The sequence below is a fragment of the Loxodonta africana genome, chromosome 6, assembly GCF_030014295.1.
Source record: "Loxodonta africana isolate mLoxAfr1 chromosome 6, mLoxAfr1.hap2, whole genome shotgun sequence".
In the NCBI taxonomy this organism is placed as follows: domain Eukaryota; kingdom Metazoa; phylum Chordata; class Mammalia; order Proboscidea; family Elephantidae; genus Loxodonta; species Loxodonta africana.
In genome coordinates, this window is record NC_087347.1 from 60,103,402 (window position 1) to 60,127,982 (window position 24,581).

The 24,581-nt window shown below is 35.3% G+C and overlaps 1 protein-coding gene across 2 annotated transcripts in view; it reads right to left on the reverse strand.

Annotated features, from left to right (window-relative positions):
• Positions 1 to 1,567: 1,567 nt before the first annotated feature.
• The window catches only part of ZC3H15 (zinc finger CCCH-type containing 15), a 45,544-nt gene continuing 22,530 nt past the window's right edge, over positions 1,568 to 24,581 (reverse strand). Inside the window, exon 10 of one of the 2 annotated variants that reach the window (XM_023542792.2) lies at positions 1,568 to 22,981. In XM_023542792.2, coding sequence (XP_023398560.1) covers positions 22,764 to 22,981 — 218 coding nt within the window. In that variant the 3' untranslated portion in view covers positions 1,568 to 22,763. The remainder of the gene's footprint in view (positions 22,982 to 24,581) is intronic. The other variant, XM_010602779.3, reaches the window with a different exon arrangement.

A 24,581-nucleotide genomic window follows, 5' to 3' on the forward strand; every position in this document is an offset into this window, starting at 1 on the left:
ATTTTGTATATTAATATTAGGCAGGTATAACTACATTATTTCAAATTTTTCATTTATCAAGTTTAATTAAAAAATATTGTTTCGTGCTTTTTTTCTAGGGTATCTAAATCAATAAATATAAGAGAATTTGGGCAATTCAGTTAAAATAAATCTAATTTATGCTCTATGAACTGGTTAATGTCTTATCAATTTCTAAGCATATTAGATAGAGAGCTTATTAGTAAAAATTATGTTTGAAAGTTATTGCTGAGTATATTTGTTACGGTTTCTCCAGAGAAACAAAACCAACAAGAGAGACAGAGAGCAAAATAGAGACACGAAGAGACAGAGATATTAGCAAGTCCAAAAAGTTCAATATTTGTAGGTGAGGTGGCAAACTGAAAGTTCCTGCAGTCTTGGGTTTGAAATCTGTAGGCTGAGCAGTCTGGAAACTCGAGCTAGATAGACATGTACGTTACAGTCTTGAGGCAGATTATTTCTCCATTTGGGGAACTTCACATTTTGCTCTTCAGGCCTTCAACTGATTGGATGAAATCCATCCACATTGTGGAGGGTAACCCACTTAATGTCAATTGATTGTAAAGGTTAATCGTATCTAAATACCTTCATAGCAACATGTGGGCTAGTGTTTGGCCAAACAATTGGGCACCATAGCCTAAACAAGGTGACACATAAAATTAACCATCTGTTGAGTAATTTATTAAGAATTGGAGAAGCTGGGACATGGGGTGGGATATATAAACCACAAGGGATAAAATTAACTTTTGGGGTAGCAACATCTGGCCCTTTTTGATGGCATGATATAGTTATAGGATTAAATTGGGTTTGATGAAGTTGACTGCTAAGGAAGGTTACCTTCCCTAGGAACACTGAGGACTGAGTAGGCAGCGGGGAATTTTCAGTCCTTGGAGCATTTTGAGAAACAAGAGCCTCCTAAGTCTTTGCTGTGTGGGCTCTTTCTCGACCATCTTAGGACCTAGCCTCACTGTAGTCTTCATTCATCTGCACAAGCCACCTCAGGACCTCGGAGGCTTGAATCTTACTTTCTAGCCTTGTCTGAAGGCTAGTACTGTATTTACTTAAATCATTAAAAAATCTTAGCAAGAATCACAAATTTGACCATTTGGAAAAATGTGAAAAGCCTTTAATTTTAATGATGTTATTTGACAGTGAAAGCTTACTTTTGGATTTTTAAGACCCCAGATCTTAACTGTGGCTTCCTTCTGTGTAGAATGTCTTCAGTCATTAAGTCGGAACTCTCTCACCCCTCCTCTTGGATTGATGTTCCAATTAATACTGAACTAGTTTTAGGTCCATCAAATGATCCATGCTGGCTCACACTTCAGTTCTTCTTCAAAGGCTGCTGAAACGCCAATCCCCACTTATTCATTTGGCCAATTTTACTTTGTACCTCAAGTGTTAGTTATCATATTATTACCTCTGGGCTACCTTCTTGATCCTCCCTATTTGAGTTAGGCACCCTTCTCATGTGCTCTGATAGCATACATGCATATGTCTATTACACCGTATTAAAATCATTCATATACTATTCTTTCGCATTAGACTATGGCCTCCTGAGGATAGTTTTTTTTTTTTTTTATTTAACCTCTGTTATCTCCGAGTCCATTGCTGTCGAGTCAATTCTGCCAGTACCTAGGATAGTGATTGGCATGAAGTAGCTGTATAAGAGTTTGTTGAATAAATGAAAGCAGTAAGTTGAGATGATTAACAAAGGAACAAAACCATGGGGATTTGACTAATTTTTTCTTCACGTTTGACTGAACGAACTAGAGTAGTCGCTACGTAGGTAAGCCAGTTTTTATACTGATCCCGGCTCCTATAGTGCTCTCTGTAGCAATGAGTTCTCCTTTACATAGTTAACACTATGTACAGTAACAGCATATTATTGATGGGAGAGTTTTGGTCACTCTATAAAAAGTTCTCATTATAAAGGCTACTGTGAGGATAATGTCATACTGAGAAGGAAGGAATGAGTTGATCTAGAAGTGTAAAAAATGGATTCATTAAATGGCTAATCTGCTTGTTTTATGAGTTCACTGTATCATTGCACAAGCATTTTGGTCCCAGGGTCTGGTATTCATTCTGAATAGACCTGCTGTGCCTTGGTTCAATTAACTCATCTTGCAGATCCATTTCCCAGAAGTGAGTAGTTGAACAGACTCAGATATTCTTCTAATTAAATCATAGTAATGCTGATTTTTATATTAGTAATTACAATAGCCCCACAGAATACTAGCTAAGATTAGGAATAAAGAACTATTCATAAAATAATGCTATTAGCAAAACTCTCTAAGGTCAAATGAGATTTGAATTCTGCTTCTGACCCTATGTGGTCTTGGGAAATTTTATTGATCTCTTTGGGCCTCATTTACCTTTTATGTAAAATGAAGATAATAATAATCATACCTAGCTCACAGGGTTGTGAGAACTAAATGAAATTTACATGTAAAGAATTTAGCAAGATGCCTGGCACATAGTAATCAGTAGATATAAAGTGCTATCATCATCATCATCATCACCACCATCATTACTACAACTGCTTCTACACGTGACTGTTATTTCTCCTCAACTTTACAGGGTTTGAACCCCACATAAAGGAAAATAAAATCTAAATTTAATAATTAACAGCACCCAAATAGTTTTAAAAATTCCCTCAAAGTACTTTTAAATGCCCAACAATTAATTTTAATGTTTCATTTTCATGACAACATTTATAATAAAATATAAATTTAAATATATATTTACATATGTACAAACTATATAAATATTTTAGGAATTTAGGCATAGCTTCATGAAAAAGAAACTTGTTTCTGCCACTCAACCCATTAAAATGATGTAAATATAGTTTTTAAGACAGGAAAACATTTAAGCTATAATGTTGCATAACAAAAAACAACAACCCAATAATCATAATGGAGAAAACGTATTAACTGGATACTTATGAATTGTGGGGGCTTGTGTGGTTTTTATTTTTTCTATATTTTCCAAATCTTATGGCACCCTGGTGGCATTAGTTCAAGTCGCTAGATAATAATGTCTCATTAACTGGGCGGGGGCGGGGGAGGGGAAGAGGAAGAAAATACTTAGGAAAAAAAGTTCGATGACTTTAGTTTGGAATGATGTACTAGCAGAATATTCATGTTGAAATGAGCAGTAGTTTATTGGGAATGTGAGGCTGGAGATACAGCTGTCCATATGGAAGTGATTACAAAAATCATGAAAAGTGAATGAGATTGCCAAGAGATAGAGAATAATCATAGATGGCAAAGAGGCTAGAAAACCTTCAAATTATAAATACCAAATGAGGTTAATATAAAGTTCTATAATTACTTGATCATCTTGAACCCGCTCAAAATTACCAACTGCCCACATGGAATGGTGAGTTTGAAAGTAACTATCGGTCAGGGGCTCAAAGGGCAACTTCATAAATTGTTTCCTGCTTGTTATCATTTCCCTTGAGAATACAAATGCCTGAGTATTATAAACATATACTTAGCCCCGGACTAGAGAGTATTGATACAAGAGGGTGAACACAGCAATAAGTGACGTGGATCACTCAACTGTCTACATTTTCTGTCACTCACTTTCCTGTAAACTAATACATGTACTGAAACTCTGGTGGTGTAGTGGTTAAGTGCTTTGGCTGCTAACCAAGAGGTCAGCAGTTCAGATCAGCTAGGCACTCCTTGGAAACTCTGTGGAGCAGTTCTGCTGTGTTCTATAGGTTTGCTATGAATCGGAATCGACTCGACAGAAGTGGTTAATACACGCACAAAATGATGTCATTGCTTGCTACATAACTTCCCCTTGACTATCATGCTGAGGATTCTTCCACAATTTATCAGTGATGACATGAAGATCAAGGAACATAATTTAGCTCTGTACTCTCAGTGTATGGAGCCCTGGTGGTGCAGTGGTTAAAGCACTTTGCTGCTAACCAAAAGGTCGGCAGTTCAAACCTACCAGCTGCTCCGTGGGAGAAAGATGTAGCAGTCTGCTTCCGTAAAGATTTACAACCTTGTAAACCCTATGGGACAGTTCTGCTATGTCCTATAGTGTCACTATGAGTCAAAATTGACTGTAGGGAGGGCAGTGTTTGCCCCCCGCCCCTCAGTGTATTCAGAACCATATGGCATATTGACGGATCTCTTAGTGTCGTGGGAAAGTCCATGACTCGCTGTTTCACTTAAATACAGATGTAAAAGTCACTCAGGAAAGGCTGGGTCCACCATAGAATTACTCTATGGAATTGATTGTTGTTGTTAGGTGCTGTCCAGTCAATTGCAACTCATAGCGACTCTATGTGCAACAGAACAAAACACTGCCTGCTCCTGTGCTGTCCTCACAATCATTGCCATGCTTGAGCCCATTGTTCCAGCCACCATGTCAATCCTTTTAGTTGATGGTCTTTCTCTTTTTTGCAGATCCTTTACCAAGCATGATGTTCTTCTCCATGGATTGGTCCCTCTTGATAACATGTCCAAAGTACATGAGATGAAATCTCACCATCATTGCCTCTAACGAGCCTTCTGGCTGTACTTCCAAGATAGATTTGTTCATTCTTCTGACAGTCTATGGTATATTCAATATTCTTTGCCAACACCATTATTCAAAGGCATCAATTCTTCTTCAGTCTTCCTTATTCACTGTCCAGCATGCACATGAAGCGATTGATAAAACCATGGCTTGGGTCAGGCGCACCTTAGTCCTCAAAGTTTCATCTTTGCTTCTTAACACTTTAAAGAGGCCTTTTGCAGCAGATTTGCCCAATGCGATACATCGTTTGATTTCTTGACTGGGGCTTCCATGGCATTGATTGTAGCTCCAAGTAAAATGAAATCCTTGACAATTTCAGTCTTTGTTTATCATGATGTTGCTTATTGGTCCAGTTGTGAGAATGTTTGTTTTCTTCATGTGAGGAGTAATCCATACTGAAGGCTGTGGTCTTTGGTCTTCATCAGTAAGTGCTTCAAGTCCTCTTCACTTTCAGCAAGCAAGGTTGTGTCATCTGCATACTGCACGTTGTTAATAAGTCTTCCTCATTATCATGGAATTGATAAATGTATATAAAATGGCATTTTTAATTTAATTTTAAGGCTGCCTTGTTGAATGACAAAAAAAAGTGAAAAATTTAATTCTACATTTTGTTAGGCAAATTCATAATTCTTTTGCCCTTAAAGTCATGTGGAAGCATTTCAAATGCAAAAATTCATTTAACTGTCCAGGAAGTTGAAATTAAATAGTGAGAGTACCAGCATGCTTTAAAGTTTATTGTTCTTCCTCTCTTTTTTAAAGCTAAAACTTTGATGCTTCATCAGTAAGTGCTAATGATATACATAATTTACTCTAAGTCCAGCTGAAAACAATGACTTCACAACTATTTAACTATCCTCTCCCTCATTTAATAAAATTCACTTTTTGGAGGAAAAACAGCTTTAAAGTAGACCACACGTTTCTCCATGTATCTGAAAATAAATCGTTCAGTCCCCTGGGGTTATATTAAGTATAGGAGGAGAAAATAGAGCAGGATAATGAGTCTTTTCAGACAACTTCAGTACATTCCAAAATTTAAATATTGTTGAAAAGACATAGTGCAGCAGCTCAGCTACAACTCTCTGAAAAGTACACAATGTGTTTTTAATACCTGATTGGGAGAGAAATATATATGTATCCTGCTAAGAATGCAGATTCTTTGCCAATATTTTGAAATAAATTCAGGCAGTTATAAGAATCTGCAATATGTGTAGTTTATTACTCATCAATATAACCACTTTTTCCAGGTTGGCACTGGGCTTTTTGAATGTAAAACTTTTAGTATGGTCACCACAGGAAGCTTGTTCTTTGAGGGTAGAGCACATTGAGTAATAACCCATGGAGAGTCAATAAATGACTCTGGCTAAGATCGTGCCAGACATTACATACTTTAAAATTATGAATGGTATCATCTTTGTTTTTTTTTTTTTTTTTTTTTTTTAATGGGGTAAAATATTCATGGCAGTAAAAAAATTCTATAAACCCTATGAGCAATATATTTATTAAAGAACAATCTATGCATACACTGATTAGTTTCCTCTTTCCCAGGATGATTGTACATCTAAATGATTATGCCAATCACGTGTTCAGAGGTTGAACAAAATAAACTCATCTTGTAGGTCCCCTGAAATTCTAGATCCTATTGTTGAACAGGAAACCCTGATGGCATAGTGGTTAAGTGCTACGGCTGCTAACCAAAGGGTCTGCAGTTCGAATCTGCCAGGCGCTCCTTGGAAACTCTATGGGGCAGTTCTACTCTGTCCTATAAGGTCTCTACGAGTCAGAATCGACTCGACGGCACTGGGTTTGGTTTTGGTTTGGACTGTTGAACGTTGAGATCTTGGACAGGTTTTTATTTTTTTCAACATATTTTAAACCCCACTTTTAGGGAGGTGCTATAACTTCAGTGTTCATCATTGTATGAATAAGTAAATGAACCAAGAAAGTAAAAGTGGTCAAATGTGTCTAAATACCTCCTAAGCTATTAGATCCAATCTAAAGCAATAGGCTTTAAAGTAAACATGTGGGAATAAAAAAGGTATAAAAGTATATTTATATCTTCTCTTAGAAGGTCATTCAATGAATATTTAGCTTCAATAAGTTTCTATGGGTCTTAAATAATTTGTTAGCTATTGTGGTTTTTACATAAAAAAGCCTTGAGAAAGAGAAAGCAGCCATTTACTTGGAGGACTATTTCTTGTTTCATGGAATCACTTTAAATACAGATAAATCTTTTTAACAGTGATTTCAAAGGAAATATGTACTATAACATGATCATTCTTTCAGCAACTCAATAGACCTTTTTATTAATTTCCTCTGAAGTCCTTATATTACACTTGAATTTATATTAATCCTGAGTGGCTTCCACAAGATTACTATTTCATACTACCTTTAGACATAAAGAATGAATTTCTACTGAAATGCTTAAAGTATCAATTATTGTTGACCATTATAAAGAGTCTTAGTAAGGAAAATTAGATTTTTTTTAGGCTGTGTGAAACCACTAATTCTGAATATGAATATCTCAGTATTAGCAGAGCTATTTCTATTAAATAGAGTAACTTAAGTAGATTTTATTAAGTAGAGTGGTACTGACTAAAAATATAAGTTGGCCAGACAAACTTTGGGATTTGGATCTGGTACTTTGTGAAACTCCATATGTCTACCAGGTTTTGCAAAGGGCTCATTCAAGTATTTCCTGTTTCAAAATAGTTCAATTCTAAATTCAGAACTTTACTTCCACTTCCAACCAAGATGGTGTAATGGATTGGATTTACCTTTCACCTAAAATAAAAAATCATGTGTGATATATGGGAAAAAAACCGGCTTTTTAAGACACTGAATATCAGGCAATAGTGATCCCTTAGAGATAGGAAACAAAGTGAATTCTATGACTGACCACAGGCCACTGCCTGAAGGAGGTTTCAAGACCACAGGGTAGAAAGGGGAAACCCAAAAGGAGATGGAATCTGGGAAAGCCAAGGAATCTAGAGGTCCCAAGGCAGAGTGTGGCCAGAGAGGAGAAAGCTATACAGACAGAAAGTTCTGGAGATATACAGAGGGCCACCTGTGTCTTCAATTGAGTACTACTGATCAGGTATGCATGTAGGGAAACTGCACAAGTCTAGAGAAAACAAAACACCTTAAAAGGTTTAGAGAGAACAATACATGAAGTGCAAACAAGCCAGAAGAGCTCTTGTCTTCATCAACAAGAGAGAAAAATCTCATAATTTATGGGGCATCTGGTAGGGTACTCAGAAAGGTTTTGTCTCAACAGTGAGGAAATAATTAGATCTTGACTAAACACTGCTCTGATTTGGCTTAACCAATTAGAAGCAAGTCTTGGAAAGATCAATCTATTTCCAAGTAATTTAAATATATACTGAACAAAATTCAAGAATATTATAGGGATACAAAAATATCCAGAAATTAACAAGATAAAATTCACAATGTCTGGTAGCCATCAAAAATAATCAGACGAAAGATGCGGGAAGATACGATCCGTAATGAGGAGAAAGATCAACCAGTCAAAACTGCCACAGATCACAGAATTAGTAGACAAGAATATTACAACAGTTATAGCTATACTCCATATGTTCAAGTGCTAGAAGGAAGACTGAACATGTTAAGTAAAGATGTGGAAGATATAAAAAAGGACCCAAATCTAACTTCTACAGGTAAAAAGTACAATGTCTGAGATAAAAAATTGCAGTGAATGGGACTAACAGCAGATTAGACGCTACAGAAGGAAACATTAGCAAAAGATAAGATTAGTGAACACAAAGATGGCAATAGAAACTATAAAAATAACACAAAGACTAAAAAAAAAATTAAAAGAGCATCAGTGAGACATGGAACAATAGCAGGTGGCCCAGTATACATGTATTTTGAGTATCTGAGGGTGGTGGGGGAGAGGAATTGTATTTGCAAAAATAATGGTTGAATATTTTCCATATTTGATGAAAGCTAAAAACTCATAGATCCAAGAAGTACCATGCACCCCAAGCACAAGAAACACGGAGAAAACAACACTAAGCCACATTACAATTAAATTTTTTTAAACCAGTGACAAAGAAAATCTTAAAAGCAGCCAGAGAAAAAAGGCACATTACATGTTTAGCAACAAAGATAACAGAGGACTTCTTATCAGAAACAATGCAAGCCCCACGACACGAGAGCATTTTTAAGGTACTGTAAGAAACAAAACAGAAGAAACCAACCTGTCAACTTAGAATTCTACATCAGGAAAAATATCCTTCAGAATGAATGTGAATTAAAACTTTTGAAAACATGCAAAAACTGAAATAATACATCACCAGCAGACCTGCAGTACAATGTTAAAGGGTGCCTTTCAAGTGGAAGGAAAATGATACTGGATGGAAATCTGGATCTACACTAGGAAATGAAGAATATTGAAATGGCAACTACAGGGGTAAATATGAGTTATTAGTATTTAAATCTCTTTAAAATGCAGCTGGCTACTTAAAGCAAATGCAATAATATATTATGGGGCTTATAACATATGTAGAAGTAAAATACATGATAACAGCACAAAGGCAGGAAGGAAGAAACAGAAGTATACTGTTTAAGGTTCTTATACTATTAAATGAGGTAGTATAATATTACTTGTAGATAGACTGTGATGTTAAAGATGTATATTATAAACCATAAAGCTACTACTAAAATCATATAACAAAGAAGTATAGCTAATAAACTAAAGGAAATAAAATGGAGTCATACAAAATAATCTAAAATATGGCAGTAAATAAGAAAAAGGGAATAAGAACAGTTAGGACAAATTTAAAAAAATTGCTAGATGAGTCAGAATTGGCTCAATGGGGCAGTTCTACTACTCTGTCCTGTAGGGTTGCTATGAGTAGGCATCAACTTGAGGGCAACAGTTTTTTTTTTTTTTAAAGCCATAAAATAACTCTTAATAATTTTAAAAAGATTCAAGTCATACAAAGTATGTTCTCTGACCACAATGGAATTAAGTTAGAAATCAGTAACAGAAAGATTTCTGGAAAATTCCCAAGCATTTGGAAAATAAATGACATTTCTAAATGACCCACTGGTCAAAGAAAAAAAAAAAATCAGAAGGGAAATTAGAAAGGATTTTGATCTGAATGTAAGTGAAAATGTATGGGCTATAACAAAAAATTATGATACAGCTAAAGCAGTAATTAAAGGGAAATTTACAGCACTCAATACCTATATTAGAAAAGTATCTAATCAATGACCTCGATGCCACATTGAGTAACTAAAAAAAGAGCAAATGAAACACTAAGTAAGCAGAAAAGAAATAATAAAGATCAGAGTGGAAATCAATGAAATAGAAAACAGTGGAATTACGGAGAAAATCGATGAAAACTAAAAGTTCGTTCTTTGAGACAGTAGTTGATAAATCTCTAGTCAGACTGATCAGGTAAAAGAAAAGACACAAATTACAAATAACAGAAATGAAAGAGTTGACATAGTATAAATTCTGCAGATATTAAAATGATTAAGGGAAATTTATGAACAACTTTATACTAATACATTCAACAATTTAGATGAAATGGACAAATTCCTTGAAAGACACAAACTACCAAAGCTCGCTCAAAAAAAGAAATAGGTAACCGAATAGCCCTATATCTATTAAAACCCTGGTGGCACTGTGGTTAAGTGCTACCTTTTTTTTTTTTTTTTAAATATCTATTAAGGTAACCCTATTTTTTTTTTTTTTTAGTGGCATAGCAGTTAAGAGTTCAGCTGCTAACCAAAAGGTCTGTAGTTTGAATCTACCAGGTGCTCCTTGGGAGCCCTATGGGGCAGCTCTACTCTGTCCTATAGGGTTGTTCTATGTCAGAATCAACTTGATGGCAACAGGTTTTATACCTATTAAGGATATGAATTTATGATTAAAAACTTTCCTACAAAGACAGCTACAGGTCCAGATGGTTTCACTGGTGAATTCTACCAAATATTTAAGGAAGAAAACCATTGCTGTTGATTCCAACTCATTGCAACCCTATTGGACAGAGTAGGAGTGCCCTGCAGGGTTTCCAAGTCTGTAATCTTTACAGAAGGAGACTGCCACATCTTTCTCTTGTGGAGTGGCTGGTGGGTTTGAACATCTGGCCTTTCAGTTAACAGCTGAACAAATCTGTTTTGGAAGAAGTACAGCCAGAATGCCCCTTAGAAGCGTGAATGGTGAGGCTACATCTCATGTACTTTGGACATGTTATCAGAATGGACCAGTCCCTGGAGAAAGACATCATGCTTGGTAGAGGGTCTGTAAAAAAGAGGAAGACACTCAATGAGATGGATTGACACTGGCTGCAATAATGGGCTCAAACACAGCAAAGATTTTAAGGATGGTGCAGAACTGGGCAGTGTTTCCTTCTGTTGTACCTGGGATCACTATGAGTAAGAACCGACTCAATAACACCTAAAAACAACAATGACAACAACATTTAAGGGAGACATAATAGTGTGCACAATCTCTTCTGGAAAATTTAAGAGGGAATACTTCCCAGTTCATTCTATGAGGAGACCATTATCCTGATGCAAAAACCAAAGACGTAACAAGAAAACTACAAACCAATTAATCCATTATGAACATAGATACAAATACCTTAAACAAAATTTTACCAAGTCAAATCCAATAATATATAAGGTAAATACATCAGGCTCCAGTGGAGTGTATTTCAAAATGCAAAGTTGGTTTCACCATATTAACAAGTTAAAAAATACCCAAACCCCTTGCTGTCAAGTCGATTCTGACTCACAGCAACCCTACAGAACAGAGTAGAACTGCCCCATAGAGTTTCCAAGGAGCACCTGGTAGATTCGAACTGCTGACCTTTTGGTTAGCAGTCGTAGCAAAAAGACAAACCATCATCTCAATAGAGCTGATAAAGCATTTGAAAAAGTCCAACATTTATTCTTTTACAGTTTACTGTAAAATATATATAAAAAAATATCAAAAATTACCATGTTAACCATTTTTAAGACATTTACATTTACCATGTTGTGCAACCATCATCACTATTTCCAAAAGTTTTCCGTCACCCCGGTATTCTTTAAGCAGTAACACCCATTCCCTGTCTCCTCCCTCACAGCCCCTGGCCACTACTAATAAACTTTTCTCTGTGCATTTGCCTATTCTAGATATTTTGTATTAGTGGGATCATAAAATATTTGTCCTTTTATATCTGACTTATTTCACTTAGTATGTTTTCAAGGTTCATCCACTAACATTCATTCTTAATAAAAACAAAACCCTCGGTAAACTAGGAATAGAAGGAACTTCTTACATCTGATATAGGGCATCTACGAAAAATCTACAGCTAACATTATAAAATTTTTTTTTAACATTATACTTAATAGTGAAAGATCGAATGCTTTCCACTTCAGATTATGAACAAGGCAAGAATATTCTCTCACCACTTCAACATCTTATTAAAGGCCCTAACCAGCACAATAAGGGAGAAATTGTCCAACTTATTCTTTAGAGAGGTAGTAACTTAGACTTTGCAGGTCATTCAAGAAGCATGGTGACACAGTGGTCAAGTACTGGGCTGCTAATCAAAAGGCTGGCAGTTTGAACCCACCAGCTGCTCTGCGGGAGAAAGATATGGCAGTTTATTTATGTAAAGATTAAAAAAAAAAAAAAATCCCAGTGCCGTCGAGTCGATTCTGACTCATAGCGACCCTATAGAACAGAGTAGAACAGCCTTGGAAACACTATGGGGCAGTTCACTCTGTTCTATATAGAGTTGCTAGTTTTGCAGGTCATTAGATCTCTGGGACAACTACTCAACTCTGCTACTGTAGCATGAAAGCAGACACGAACATTATATAAATGGTGTGGAAATGTTTTGAATATAACCATTTACAAAAACAAGTAGCAGATCGGATTTGACCCAGGGCAATAAGGCCCTCAAAAAAATAAAAAATAGATAAAAATTATCTAGAATGGACAAGAATTATAACTGTCTTTATTTCCAGATGATATGATTATGTAGAAAAGACTATGGAACTACGAAACAGCTACTAGAATGAGTTTGGAAGGTTTCAGGAGACAAAGTGTAAAAATCAATTGTATTTGTATATAGTAGCAATGAACAATTGTATCAAAAAATTTGAAATACTTAAAATACTTAAAAGACCTAAGAAATGGATATACTTGTCTTTATGGATCAGAAGACTCAACATTAAAACTGTTAAGTGTCAATTCTCCACAAATTTGATCAACAGTTCTAACACAAGACCAATCAAAATCCCAGCAGATTGTTTCATAGAGAATCAACAAGCTGATTCTAAAAGGCACAAGGAAATCAAAGGATCTACAATACCCAAAACAACTTTGAAAAAGATGAAGTTGGAAGTTTTATTTTTCCTCAACTTAAGATGTTATCATAAAGTGACATTCATCAAGACAGTATATTAGTGTAAAGATAGACAAATAGATAAACAAATGAGAATAAAGTTCAAAAAACAGTTGAACTGTTGATTTTAGAAAAATGTGTAAAGGCAATTCAGCGGAGGATAGCCTTTTCAACAAATGGTGCTGGAACATTTAGATAATCGTGCAAAAAAGTGAACTTTTATCCATACATTGGAGTACATATAAAAGTTGATCCATACCTTGGAGTACATATAAAAATTAACCCAAAATGGATTACAGACTTAAATTTAAAACTTTGAATTAGGAGAATATCTTTGTGCCCTTGGGTTAGGCAAAGATATCTTAGATAAGATTAAAAGCATGAGGAAAAAAAAAATGGATAAATTGGACTTCATAAAAATTGAGAACTTCTGGTCTTTGAAAGACATTGCAAACACAAGCCAAAGATGGGGAGGATATATTTGCAAATTATATATATGATAAAGAACTTGTATCCAGAATATATGAAGGACTCTCAAATCTCAATAAAGGAAAAAAAAAAAGGACAAAAAATTTGAACACTTCATCAAAGAATATACACAGTGGCAAAAAAGCACATAAAATGATGCTCGACATAATTAATTATTAGGGAAATACAAACTAAAATGAGATAGCAGTACATATGTATAAGAATATTTAAAATTTAACTGACCACATCAAGTGTGTTACTGAGGATGTAGAACACCTAGGACCCTCATAAACTGCTGAAAGGAATATAAAAGGGCACAACCACTTTGGAAAACATTTTGTAAATTTTTCAAAAAGTTAAACATATGAACCAGACATTCCACTCATAGGTATTTACCCCCCCAAAAGGAAACCATCTGTGTATACAAAGACTTGTACAGGACTGTTCATAGTAACTTTATTTGTAATAGCCCAAAACTGGAAACAACTCCAAAGCCCATCAACAGGTAAAAGGATAAACAAATTGTACAAAGAAATACTAGTTAGCAATAAAAGGAATACACTGTTGATACCTGAAACAACATGGATAAATCTGCAAATAATTATGCCAAGTGAAAACGAACAAGAAAAAAATACATATGATTCCACTTACATAGAATTATAAAAGATGTAAACTCTTCTATGGTGATCAGTGCTTGCCTGGGGAGGGAGGAATGGCATGAGGAATCTTTTGGGGGTGATTATATGTACATTATGTCTTGTGATTATGATTTCACAGGCATATACATTTGTCACGTTATCAAATGGTATATTTTAAATATGCGCTGTTCGTTTTGTGTAATACTATAAAAAAGTTGGAAAAAAAGTTTAGTAGTTAATAACTAATCATCTTTGAAAAGTCATAGTTTTATCAGAGGAATTAATCAGTTTTATCAATTTGCCTCTAACATTTGGCTTATTTTATACTTCTAAATATTAATGACTCACTTATACAAGGTCACATTTTGAAAAACAATATACTGCATTTAAAAGAGTAGGAAAAACTCCATGTAAAAGCCACTGCATGGCAGATTCCAAAATCTTATTTCTCATAGTTCATTCATATTCCTATGTATTTATGTATGCAATTACATCAGATATAAAAGTGTGAGTACAGGAGTAAACCTGTTAGCAGCCTAAGTTTGTTGTCAAAGTCTCTGAAATCCTATTGGCTTACTTTCTTATGCTTTTATTGTTTGTCTCTGGGCAAGTTCTGACAATTCTGCATTTGGTTTTGTGATCTTCAACTGTCAAACAAAAGATGAAAAAGATGGAAAGCCTTTTGAAAACTGTCAGCACCACACAATTCTATTCAGTGATATCTCACATGCATTTAAGAATCTTACAAAAGCCTAAGAAAATCTGTACTTATTGTCACTTGACTTCAAATAAGCTGGTAGAGTTCTTAGGCAGCATACAAAAAAAAAAAAAAGCTCCCGCTAAATTTGAATCGGTGCTATTTCTCATAAAAATTATGTGAAGGCAGATAAAGACTTAATGAAGTTTAAGAAGACTGGCTACAAAGTACTACTAACTTTAAAAAGCTAACTGGTTAAATCCATTAAAAAAAAATCAAACATAAATTCCAGTTTTGCTGTTTCTACTCCGTAAAGGGGGGTTTTGCCTTGTTTTTGTGGTGGTAAATATTTACCATTGTCTCTATCACCTTCTCATACTAACTGGTTTAAATAAAATTTCCAGAAATGCTCTGGAAGCTATCTTTTGAAAATTTAAATTCTATGAACAGATTTAAAAATACTGATTTGAGGAAAAGGTAGATACGCTTTTCTGAATATAATAAAAAAAATTATACTGTACATTCATAGCACTTGTAGTTTTCCATAAAAAAATTCAGGGTGCTTGTTAAAACCACAAAGCATTTTGGTATGCCTGTCCTACTATCCTAAAATTCCTTTGAAAGTCCAAGCTCAGTATTTCCATACATTCACCTTTATTTCATCTTGTATTGCTTTGAATACTTGCACTTATAGAATCAAACCTGGGGGGAGGAAGACGGGGAAGCAAAGACATCTGAGCAAGACACCACTTGGTTCTTTCAGTTTTGAGAATTTTAACACACTTTTTTTTTTTTAGAGAGAGCTGATTAACTCCCTCATCAGGTAAGCTTTGACATCAATTGCCAAATGTCTCTGGTGAGTGACAATCCCCAAAAGTGAAATATGAAGATAGCTAATTCTTTAACGTTGTTGGGGGCTGTGTTCTTTTTCTTTGTTATATTTTGCATTAACACGTTTAATTTAAATTTACTAAAAAAAAAAAATTTACTAGATGGGCTTCAATCTGCTCACTCGTATTAATCAAGATTTTGTCATATCCAGCTTTAGAATTCTTTATAAGAGTTCTTCCTTTTTTATGTGCATGCCATTCACATGTAAAGGGGGACAAATACATTTGTGTTCTTGCTCAGATAAAACCTTTTGGTTTTGTGTAAATGGGTTGTCAAGAGAAGTGATCCTAAAACATTTTTCACCTGTCCTCGCATACCTGTATTTTTGTTGTTGTTGTTTGGTGCAGTTGAATCAGTTCTGGCTCATAGCAACCGTATGTACAACAGAATGAAACCCTGCCCAGTCCTGCACCATCCTCACAATCCTAAACGTGCTTGAGCCCATTGTTGCAGCTACTATGTTAATCCATCTCGCTACATTTTTAGATAGTACTATTTTAATTTTTAGATTTTTTTTCACAGGAGCATATTGTGTATGGCATGGGACATAGAAGTACATGATTAGCATGTTATAGGACTATTGTCCCTGTGAACGCCTACCTAGCCTCCTAAAGACATTGTTTGCTGGTATGTACAGAATAGACTTGACAGCAATGGGTGTTTTTTTTTTTTTTGGTATAAACAAAGTGGGCTGTATTAGTGTCTTTAATGCCTAAAGTAGTGATATGTAGGGGTCCATTAGCCCAGAGGAAACCCTGGTAGCATAGTGGTTAAGAGCTACGGCTGCTAACCAAAAGGTTAGCAGTTCGAATCCACCAAGTGCTCCCTGGAAACTCTATGGGGCAGTTCTACTCTGTCCTATAGGGTCGCTATGAGTTGGAATCGACTCGATGGCAGTAGGCTTGGGATTAGCCGAGGTCAGCAAGAGTTGTCTGTTTATTTCTAGGCTACTTTTTTCATCTTCTTGTAGACCACTTACTTTTGATACTTCTAATGGGGCCCTGGTAGTGCAGCGGTTAAGCATTTGGCTGCTAACCAGAAGGTCAGCAGTTCGAATCCACCAGCTGCTCTTTAGAAACCCTGTGGGGGCAGTTCTACTCTGTCCTATAGGGTTGCTATAAGTCAGAATTGACTCGATGGTAACAGGTTTAATGCGTCACTTCTAACGATTCTTCTGTTTTTTGATAAAGAATATCAACTTGTTCCCTTCATAGCTTTGCCTTTTATAGATATCATCAATCAGAAACCTTCCATGTAATAACCCCCCCTATTCAATCTTCTTGGCTATTATCCCTAATATTGAGTCACCAATAATTAAAAGAATTCTGTGCTGCCAAAAACCTTCCTAGGAGAGAAGAGGGGTGGGTGTGGGTGGAAATCCTGTATATAAACCATTCCACACATCTACGGGCTCTGGAAGCCTGCATATGAGATAGCTGAGGCTTTGCTCTTCCACAATTAGAATACTGTTCTTGCGGGGGCGGGGGGGGAATCAATCAAGTAATTAAAAATGGCTATGATTAACAACCCAAAATATATCGTAATTCTTTTCAGTCCTACACCTTTCCTACTTTTTCCTTTAAGGTAAGTAGGCTGAAGCTGTCAGTGATTAGTTTTACCCCCTACAAAAGTGGAAGATGTGTCTGGAGTGTAGAAGAATTAAATTTTTAGTCTTCCTTCTATGGTGATTAATCAATGCAGAAGGTATAGGAATACTTGATATATTAGAAGAAAACAGTCATGGAGTGAACCACCCAATATGGTTAGTTAATTTACTTGTATACAACTTAGTAGGAAACAGCTGCTGGTTTAGTTGTGCTTATCTCCATAACTGACTTTTCAATCACATTAGCTTATAAAATTATCAAGAAGGATTTAGTTTTTAAAGTTTTTACTTTTGCTATCTACTCAGGACTGAATAAAAACTCAAGGATGAACATTCCTGGTATGCATTACATTTTACTTTTTCCACATCAAACTTCTCTAATTTTAAGGGAAATAGATTTTTTTTTTATATACAATAATGCACAATCATGAAGTGATTCACACAATTACTGATTACACACTATACTTCTAACTTGAGAGGTTTCAGTTACTCACATACTTGTAATTTTACATTCTGATACTACATTTTTGTACATGCTGTTAAGTTATAGCCAAGATTACTCAAAAGAAATAATTACCAATTAAATATGGCAACATCATCACATAATTCTTAAAACAGCTGCAGTAGTAAAAGTGGTACTGATGATCTTTGTCACTAAAATACATAGTTTCCTAGGACTTAAATAAAAATATGGTTTAGAGGATTCACATAAGGTGGAGTAAAACAGAGCTGCACATTTAGAATGGAAGTGATACATGGTCCTTTGAAAACACTGGTATGCCCTAGACAATAACTGGCAAAAATGTGCTAAGAATTCATTGTCTTTGGAATTACAGAATAAGAGCTAGACAGGGCTAGATAAACTAAGGGCTATAAGGACCAAGAAGAACCAGTTAATTTTACATACATCTGCTTGAAAGGCAGATCAGCTGTCACAGAAATACATCATGCTGTAGACCAAGCATAATACAATAATCACCTCTGCCTGAAAAACATCACAATATTTAAAGAAAAAAAACTTTATTAAAAAAATCTACTCAATGAAATTTGAATACAGAAAATTTTGCCTACACCCTGATTGAAAAGGTATTCCTGTTAATAGGCACTCATTTCTTCTGCCTTGCAGAGTTATGATTTTCCCCTTCTAAAATACAAATATTTGGCAAGGAACCACACCTTAAACCATATTTTATATAGCTCATGACACAGTGCCCACAAGTGCCTTTATATATGAAAAGGCAACAACAAAAAAAATCAATTAAATGAAAACTAATCGTTTCTTTCCACATTAACAAAAAGCATTAACAGTAAAAGGGAAAACATACATTGTCATGGGGGGATGGAAATATGAAAATGAATTTGGTACTAATGTTTGGATCAGGTTTATTTCTGAGGACAGTATAAAATTTTGCAGATGTTACCAAATTCTAGTTTAATTAGAGTTTAAATGTTGTGTAATTTCCATCTCTGATTTTTATTGAGAAACAAGATGTTATCCTTTTATTCAGAAAAGATTGTATCAAATAGTAGGATATCTCTTGAAAATAAAAGAAAAAAATCCCAAACACAAAATTTTGGTCATCCACCCTCTCATCTGGCATTCCTTCAGATATATTCATTGCAACATGCATTTGACTTCATATAATATGAACAGTTTACCAAGTACCTGGAAGTATTAAAATCAAAAGTATATATATATTTTGATATATGTATCAGAATCAGAGTCCTGAACTTAATACAGTGAAATCTGTGACAGTCAGAACTGGATGGGACAGCCTTGTTTTTCCAGGTTTCTCGTTTTCCGCCTTTGACAGGGTGCAGTCTTACCACCTTTCTATCACTCTCTATTAGTGGAAAAGAGTTGAGTTTTCCTTCAGTGATAGGTTTGCACGTTACACAGGTTCCAGCTTTCCCAGGTTTTACTGTACATGGAATGAGGGATATATACTGTCTGTAGTATGTGATCCTGAAAGTTATTTACGTAAAATTTACTACCTAGAACAGCACTAGAACTCATACAATACCACTAACTATCTGTATGAACTTTCATCACAAACTCCCTTTGTCCACTTTGTGTGTTAATTCTTGAGGATGGATGCAAAGCTTTTTTAAAGATCTGCTAGACCTAAATGTCTGATTCTATAATTTCATTACTATCATACTCTAAATCATTTAATGGTCAGAGCTAATCAATACTAAAAACATATGGTACAACAATTATACAATTTTGTATCAGTCTACATATAGTATCCTTACTTTATCAGGCAAGCCGTCCACGTATGCAAAGATAAAGTAAAATTCACAATGCAACTACTTTGAATTAGAAAGATTCTGGCAAACAAGGAGTCCTGGTGGCACAACGGTTAAGTGCTTAGCTGTTAACTAAAAGATTGGTGGTACAAACCCACCAGTGATGCTGTGGGAGAAAAGACCTGATGATCTGCCCCCTTAAAGATTAAAAATTAAAGCCTAGAAAACCCTATAGGGCAGTTCTACCATCACATAGGGTCGCTATGAGTCGAAAATTGACTTGATGGCACCCAACAACATAACAGTTATTGAATATAGGATACAAAAGAGAGTAAGGTGATATAATGGTCTAGATTTTAAGGAGAAAATGAAATGTTCTTAAGTTTTGGAAAATAGTTTCATTTTACAGAATATAAAGAAGTACAAAGCCAGTTTCCCTTCTTACACTACAAAATATTGAATTTCTAATCCACAAATGTTTAAAAACTAAACTAAGTGACAAAATTTTAATTAGATTACAAAACTCTCCTATGTTAACAATGAGAATTATATAAAAGCAATTTGTTAGGAAAAAACGGTTTAAAATTAATATCTGAAAGTTTGAAAAAGTAGAGCCGATTTCAGATTAATTGTACTAATATAGGGTAACAGCACTATGAACAATAAAAAAATTTCTTTTTGCCTCTAAAATATACTACACGCTGTTTTAGAAGCAGATTTAAATTTGCATTTTGAGTTTTTAAGATTAAAATGCTTTTGCATTCTCCAAGCATATATTGTCTTTATACTAGAAAAGGAGCCCTGGTGGCGCAGTGCTTAAAGCGCTCAGCTACAGCTAATGGCAAGGTCAGCGGTTTGAATCCACCAGCCCCTCCATGGGAGGGAGATGTGGCAGTTCTACTCTGTCCTATATGATTGCTATGAGTCAGAATCAACTTGACGGCAACAGGTTTGGTTTTGGTTTATACTGGAAGAAACCTAGAGGCAAGATGGATGAAGGCCATCTTAGATGAAGATTTGTAGCTATGAAAAATTACTTCCAAACTGAAACATTTCCCTTTAACTTATTATTTGGTTTTCAAAGTCACATGTTTCCTGTTAGTAGTGATTCTTTTAACTTAAACTAAAAACCTTAAGCATACTTTTGTTTATACGGGCCTTATACACAGGGGGAAAAAAAAACAGAACTTATGGTCCCAAATAAATGAATTCTAACTTTACTTACAATTCTTAGGAAAACTGTAAGATGATTTCAAAAATGGGGGGCGGGGGTGAGTAGATTGCTTGGGTCACAGCTTTTAAAAAGGTCAAAGCTCTTTGAAGTATTTTTAAAAGGTTTCACTATTAAATAATGCAGTTTAAGTAACATTTGGAACTTTTTCACAAAAAGAATAGGACAAACCTTTCATGGATATAAGCTTGAAAACCCAAGAAGTCTTTTTTAGAAAAAAGTCTAGTACTAGCATTGAACAGCTAGGAAGTTAGGTCTTTACCAACTTTGATGTTATCATTGGACATGATGTGTAATCATGTTTTCTTTGGTTTCACTATTTAGAAGTACTTTGAAGATTGAGTTTAACCTTTATTTGCAGCAAAGAAGCTAAGACTCAGAGATTTAAAAATCACACTTCTCTGAGGCACAGTGGTTAAGAGCTTGGCTGCTCATCAAAAGGTCGGCAGTTCAAATCCACCAGCTGCTCTTTGGAAATGCTATCTGGCAGCTCTACCCTGTCCTGTAGGGTTGTTTTGAGTTGAAACTGACTTGACAGCAATGGGTTTGTTTTTTGGGGGGCAGAGATGAGGTTTAGGGCCCAGGTCACCTGACATCTAATTTAGTGCTATTATCTTTACCAGCAACCAGATGCCATCGAGTTGATCCTAACTCATGGAGACCCCATGTTTGTCAGAATAGAACTGTGCTCATAGGGTTTTCAGTGGCTGATTTTTCAGAAGTAGACTGCCAGGCCCTTCTTCTGAGGCACCTCTGTATGGACTCAAACCTCCAACTTTTCAGTTACCAGCTGAGCATGTTAACTGCACCACCCAGGGACTTAACCTGCTCCTACCTGCTGCCATCGGGACTTAGTTGCCTTAAAATCCATTTATACTTGCAAATAACAAAGAAGCACTATATTAATATTTGAAATATACTAGATAAAAATGACAAAATAAAGTATAACTAGTACAACATATGTCATTAGCAAATTATGTCCATTTTAAACTTAATCACCATAATTTTTCAGGGGATCTCAGTGCCAAAGACCCTCAGAACAATGTTTTATGAATTTGTTTATACTCTTTCAAGCAGAGTAATCAAACTTTAGTATGAAATTTTCTAACACCATAGATCTCAACGACTGTTTAGTATTTGATTAAACTGAACATAATATTTGGTTTAAAATTTATCAATTCAGGAATTATCCTCTTAAATATTCAGGAATTATCCTCTTATATAACATTATCCATAGTGGCTTTTGGATGTTATGTATTAGTGCTATGAAACTCACAGTACTACTGACAAGTACTCTACATGCTTCTGCAGTAAGAATTAGAGAGCTCCTTCTGTGACAGTTAACCATAACAGATATTTAGTTAAAATCCTACAGCTAAAAATTTTAAGAAGACAGAAAAACTAAAAAAAAAGTGCCCATATTTGGATTTTAATGTATGATGGTCTTTATTTACAACTTTATTGGCAAAAAGGAAGAGAGACAAGTTGAAACAGTTTAAAACACACTATCACAGCTGATCCTGTCAGATCAAAGGAGTTTCATTTCAAATGCCCATCTAATTGTCCAAAGATATACAACACTGAATCTGCATATGCAATTTCCTTTATGAAGTACAGTGTTCATATTTTAGGCAGTCTTTTTAATACATAAATACAAAGGAAATAAAATCACTCATTAAAACTGCATTAAATGAAGGATATTTTATATTTAAGTTTATGTTGTTTCTGGTAATAACACATGCCCAATGAAAATCAAAAGCTGGAAAGGCAGTTACACTTCCTACTTGAGAGGACAGTTACAACAAGCAACCATTTTCTGAAATGACCATTATATTTCAATTTATCATGAACTACTCTGAACTTACTATGAGATGTAGTCAAAGTAAGAAGAGAAGACGTAGGGAGAACATTCCTTTTTTGGAGAGGGTAAGCCCTCCAGAATCAGCATGGTGTAAATAAACATATCCTGTTGAAGAATTCAAGATGGAAAAAAATTAATGTAGTCAATTTCAACTCATGCTGAGCTGACTTAATTTTTTCCTTAACTTGTTTGGTGTCATTCTTCTAAATCAAGTGTGTTTAATTCTTCTTCTAGTTCATCCAAATCTTCCCCAGTGAAAAGGTTTTCATCAACAGGAACAGCGTCGATGGCTCCATTTTCCTGTTCCTCCCCTTCGTTGTCCTCTTCCAGGTCACTCCTTTCCCCATTTTCAGCCCTACCTCCAGAAGCTTCACTTAATTTGTTTTCTAAATATAAACAGAAATCAGTAAGGCCTAGAAACAGAAAACAGTATTCCACTAGTCAACTGACAGTCACAGATTGATATTATACCTCCTTTTTTCCTCTTTCACTGAAAGCTTTCCCTGGGATTACTCCAGCAAGAATTAATCTTTTTCTGTGCTTGTTTGTGCCACTTATTTACACTTACTATAAAATATCATGGCCATTTATAACTGCTTAATAGCTTATATATTTTTTAAGGGCAATATCTGCCTTATACAATATTGTGTTCCCTACATAACCTATCCATGTCAACTTCCACATTATAGTTTGAATAAATGACTATGTAACAAAAGAGTTTATAATATGAGCAGCTACTCAGCTTTTGTTTTTATAAACACTAGTGAAGTCACACTAGTTATAATACTGTAAATGGGTATAAGTCTAGAAACATTTCATTATATTGTCAAATTGTGAAAAAGAACTTAGGGCTATGTCGCTACTTTTCCTTACAAGACATAAATGACGGAGAAAACAAAAACACTGCCTTTTCTTGTTCAAGGACATCAATGTTTACAGGATAATTTTTAATAGTCTAATTCACATTTTAGTTATTTCAAACATCTGTACCCTGCTTCTAAAAGGGGCAAAGCAGTCTGCACGCTGGCATTAAGACAACAGTCTGATAAGCATTCTCAAACCACAGGAGGGCCAGTTAGTGTCTCACATTAGGACTTCTGTTCTTCTATTGTAAAAATAAGGTTTAGCTTTTTCTCTCAACCTTTGCCTGAGCAACGGTGCCAAACTCTTCTCTTCAAACCTCTCACTCAAGGTAAAGCCGGACATAAATTATATCAACAATCCTTATCTATAAATACACCTAGCCAGTCTTCCCTCCACTCTCACACTTTCTTTATTTTGCTCCTATAACCCATCTCCCCTCATCTTCATGTCTCCTCCTCTACCAGACCCATTTTCTCTGGATTACACATATATTTAGGTCTTTACCATGACCATGTTCCCCCCACTCCCACAAAGTTCTTAAGAGCGAGTGGTCTGTATTTATTTTTCTCCCCATTCCTCAATCACTGCAGTCCCCATGAAAACGAGCACCACATTCCTACAGCTCCTTGCCTAACTGGAACTAAAACTCTATTTGTAATTCTTATCTTACTTGATTTTTCTATATTCTTTCTTCTTCCAGTGCAGTTGACCTTTAACATTTTTCTCCTGAGAATATCTGTACAGTATCCTAGACACTGCCATTTTTGATGTCCACAAAATCTCAAACTCACTAGGTCCCAAGCTGAACTCAGCTACACCTCCAGACTCATTTTTGTCTCCTAGTTTTCGTTAAGGACTTCAAATGACTCAGCTACCAATTTCTACAACCTCCACTGCTCACAACTACTTTTATATATGACTAAACTATGTATTTATGTTACCAGTCTGATAACTACAGACATCTAAGTTTATGAACCCTGGTGGTGCAGTGGTTAAGAAATTGGCTGCTAACCCAAAGCTTGGCAGTTTTAATCCACAAGCTGTTCCTTGGAAACCCCATAGGGCAGTTTTACTCTGTTCTATAGGGTTGCTATGAGTCGGAATTGCCTCGATGGCCACAGGTTTGGTTTTTTTTTGGTTTAGCCTCCC